The sequence below is a fragment of the Echinops telfairi genome, unplaced genomic scaffold, assembly GCF_000313985.2.
Source record: "Echinops telfairi isolate 266 unplaced genomic scaffold, ASM31398v2 ScPeMD7_1713;HRSCAF=2227, whole genome shotgun sequence".
Taxonomy (NCBI): domain Eukaryota; kingdom Metazoa; phylum Chordata; class Mammalia; order Afrosoricida; family Tenrecidae; genus Echinops; species Echinops telfairi.
Window position 1 is genome coordinate 17,086,222 of NW_022105611.1, and position 2,468 is coordinate 17,088,689.

General features: G+C 63.0%; 1 protein-coding gene across 1 annotated transcript in view; it reads left to right on the plus strand.

Annotated features, from left to right (window-relative positions):
• The window catches only part of LOC101651594 (guanylate cyclase D-like), an 87,017-nt gene that overhangs the window by 63,149 nt on the left and 21,400 nt on the right, over positions 1-2,468 (plus strand). The window contains exons 9-11 of the mRNA XM_013006188.1: positions 64-247; positions 445-601; positions 842-991. Coding sequence (XP_012861642.1) covers positions 64-247; positions 445-601; positions 842-991 — 491 coding nt within the window. The remainder of the gene's footprint in view (positions 1-63; positions 248-444; positions 602-841; positions 992-2,468) is intronic.

Below are 2,468 nucleotides of genomic sequence, written 5' to 3' on the forward strand. Positions count from 1 at the left end.
TGGGTGCTATGGGCTGGGGCTCAGACGTGGCTCACACCAATCTGGCCTCAGGACTCTCTTGTCCCAGCAGATGCGGGAGCTACGGCATGAGAATGTCGCCGCCTGCCTGGGCTTCTTTGTGGCCCGTGGGGTTAGTGCCCTGGTGCTGGAGCACTGCTCCCGGGGCAGCCTGGAGGACCTACTTCAGAACGAGGCCCTGAGACTGGACTGGACCTTCAAGTCCTCCTTGCTGCTGGATTTGATCCGAGTGAGGTCCCTCCCGGGCCGTGGGTGGTCAGCAGAGGGGGTTGGGAGGTGACAGCCTTTCAGGTTTCCCATGCCTGGACCCTGTCCACGTCATGGAGAATATTGTGAACACAGTGTTGACAAAGGGTGGGGCGAGCTGGGAGTGGGCGCCCTGGGATCCGGGGCCCCTCTCACCCATCACAGCCTTGCCCACCCCAGGGTGTGCGGTACCTACACCATCGGCATCTCCCCCATGGCCGCCTCAAGTCTCGCAACTGTGTGGTGGACGGGCGCTTTGTGCTGAAGGTCACGGACCACGGCTATGTGGAGCTCCTGGAAGCACAGCGGGCCCCCTGCGCCCAGCCAGCCCCCAAAGGTCAGTTTAGGGAGGGCTGGGGCCTGCCTGGGGGTCCTGAGGCCTCTGTTGATCTCAGCTGCACAGGGAGGTTCTGAAGAGGCAGGGTTGGAGTGAGGATCCTCGGGCACCTCCCTGAGCCCTGGGGGTTCTTACCAGGGGGACCACAGGCTCTGAAACCCTCCCAGGGCAGCGGGGAGGGTGGTGAGGACACCAGGGCCCCCCCTCTAACCTGTGGTGTGGCCCTGCCCTGCACTGCAGAGCTGCTGTGGACAGCGCCTGAGCTGCTACGGGCACCCGAGGGGCTCAGGCGCGGCACTCTCAAAGGGGACACCTTCAGCCTGGCCATCATCATGCAGGAGGTTCTGACCCGAGGCCCGCCCTATGGCTCCTCAGGTTTCTCTGCCGAAGGTATGCCTCCTGCTCCCCATTCTCTGGTTGGCCCCTGCCCGGAGCCCTGGTTTCCGTGGGCTGCTCGGTGACCCCCAGGCAAGCAACCTGGGGACAACCCAACCTCAGCGGGGACATGATGTCCATTCAGACCGAAGCCCTACCCCAGCTCCTCCCTCACTTGCTGGGTGACCTAGCACGAGTCTCTTACCCTCTCTGAGCCTCAGTTTTCTCATCTCTGAACTGGGGTGCCGATGAAAGCTTACCAGGTCCTGAAGTGGCTGGCTACTGGCTATTTGGGGGGTGGGTTCCCAGCTCAGGGTGGGTGGGGTAGGAGGTCACCAATACATCAGGCAGACACAGTCTCTCTTCTGGCCTCAGCGACAGGGCCCACCAGTTTCCCCACAGTATTCCTGGTCAGGGGGTCCCTGGTCAGGGAAGTTCCCCTTCCATCTCTGCCCAGGTCCAGCCACCTTCCCGACAGCCACCCCAAGATCCTCACCCCCAGGGTGGGGCAAGGGCAGAGCCAGCCCACCAGCCCTTCTCCTTAGCCCCCCTTCACCCCCCTCCTGGTTATCATCAGCTCCAGATGACACCCAGCCCTACTTCCTGTCACGCGGGGACACTGCTTAGTGACTTAGGGGCATCTGGGCCCCAGGTTTCTGGGGTAAAAGAGTAGGAAGGCAGCAGGGGTGGGGTGGGGGGTGGGGCTGCCCAGACCAGGGCCTCCACACACCTCTAGGCCCTGCTTCTGAGTGATAGGTGGGGTTTGAAAGACGAATGGCTGGTACAGGGCTCTCTCCAGCCCCTCCTGCACGGGGCTTCACGGGGCTGCAGGGGCAGGCAGGGGTGCCAGTACAGGGCTCTCTCCAGCCCAGGGCTCTACAGGGCTGTGGGTGCAGGCAGGGGTACCGGTACAGGGCTCTCTCCTGCCCCTCCAGCCCGGGGCTCCACGGGGCTGCGGCAGGGATGCGGAAAGGCAATCTTGAAGTTGCGTCCTCTCCCCCAGTTCAAGATGAAGAAACTATGGGCACGGAGCTGACTCTGGCTCAGAACGGTCTTACAGGACCAAGGGGAACTCACTGCTCCTCAGGGATTCGGAAACCACTCATGCCCTCTGAGCGCGGACAGCCAAGTCTGTCCCGTGAAGCGGCCAGTGGGTTGGAAGTGCCGACTCTGAAGTTGGCGGGCTGTGGCTTCACCCACTGTGTCAGCAGGGCCCTTGTCAAGACAGAGAGACACTGACAGGGTCACGCAGTAGGAGGGCACTCCCCCCACCCCCACCTACTGTCTGGCTACCAGGGTCAGACCCTTCTTCCTGGTGGCCCCTTAGAACACCACTCGGCGCCTGCCTGCTACTCCTGGGACCCCTGCCTCCCAGGATCAGTGTCAGGATTGAGGGTCCCCTCTGGCTCCTCGCCACCCTCTGGAGGTCTAATGGTCATCCAGGAAGGAGGCTGGGCCATCCGAGGTGAAGAGGAACTGCTCGGCGGTGCCC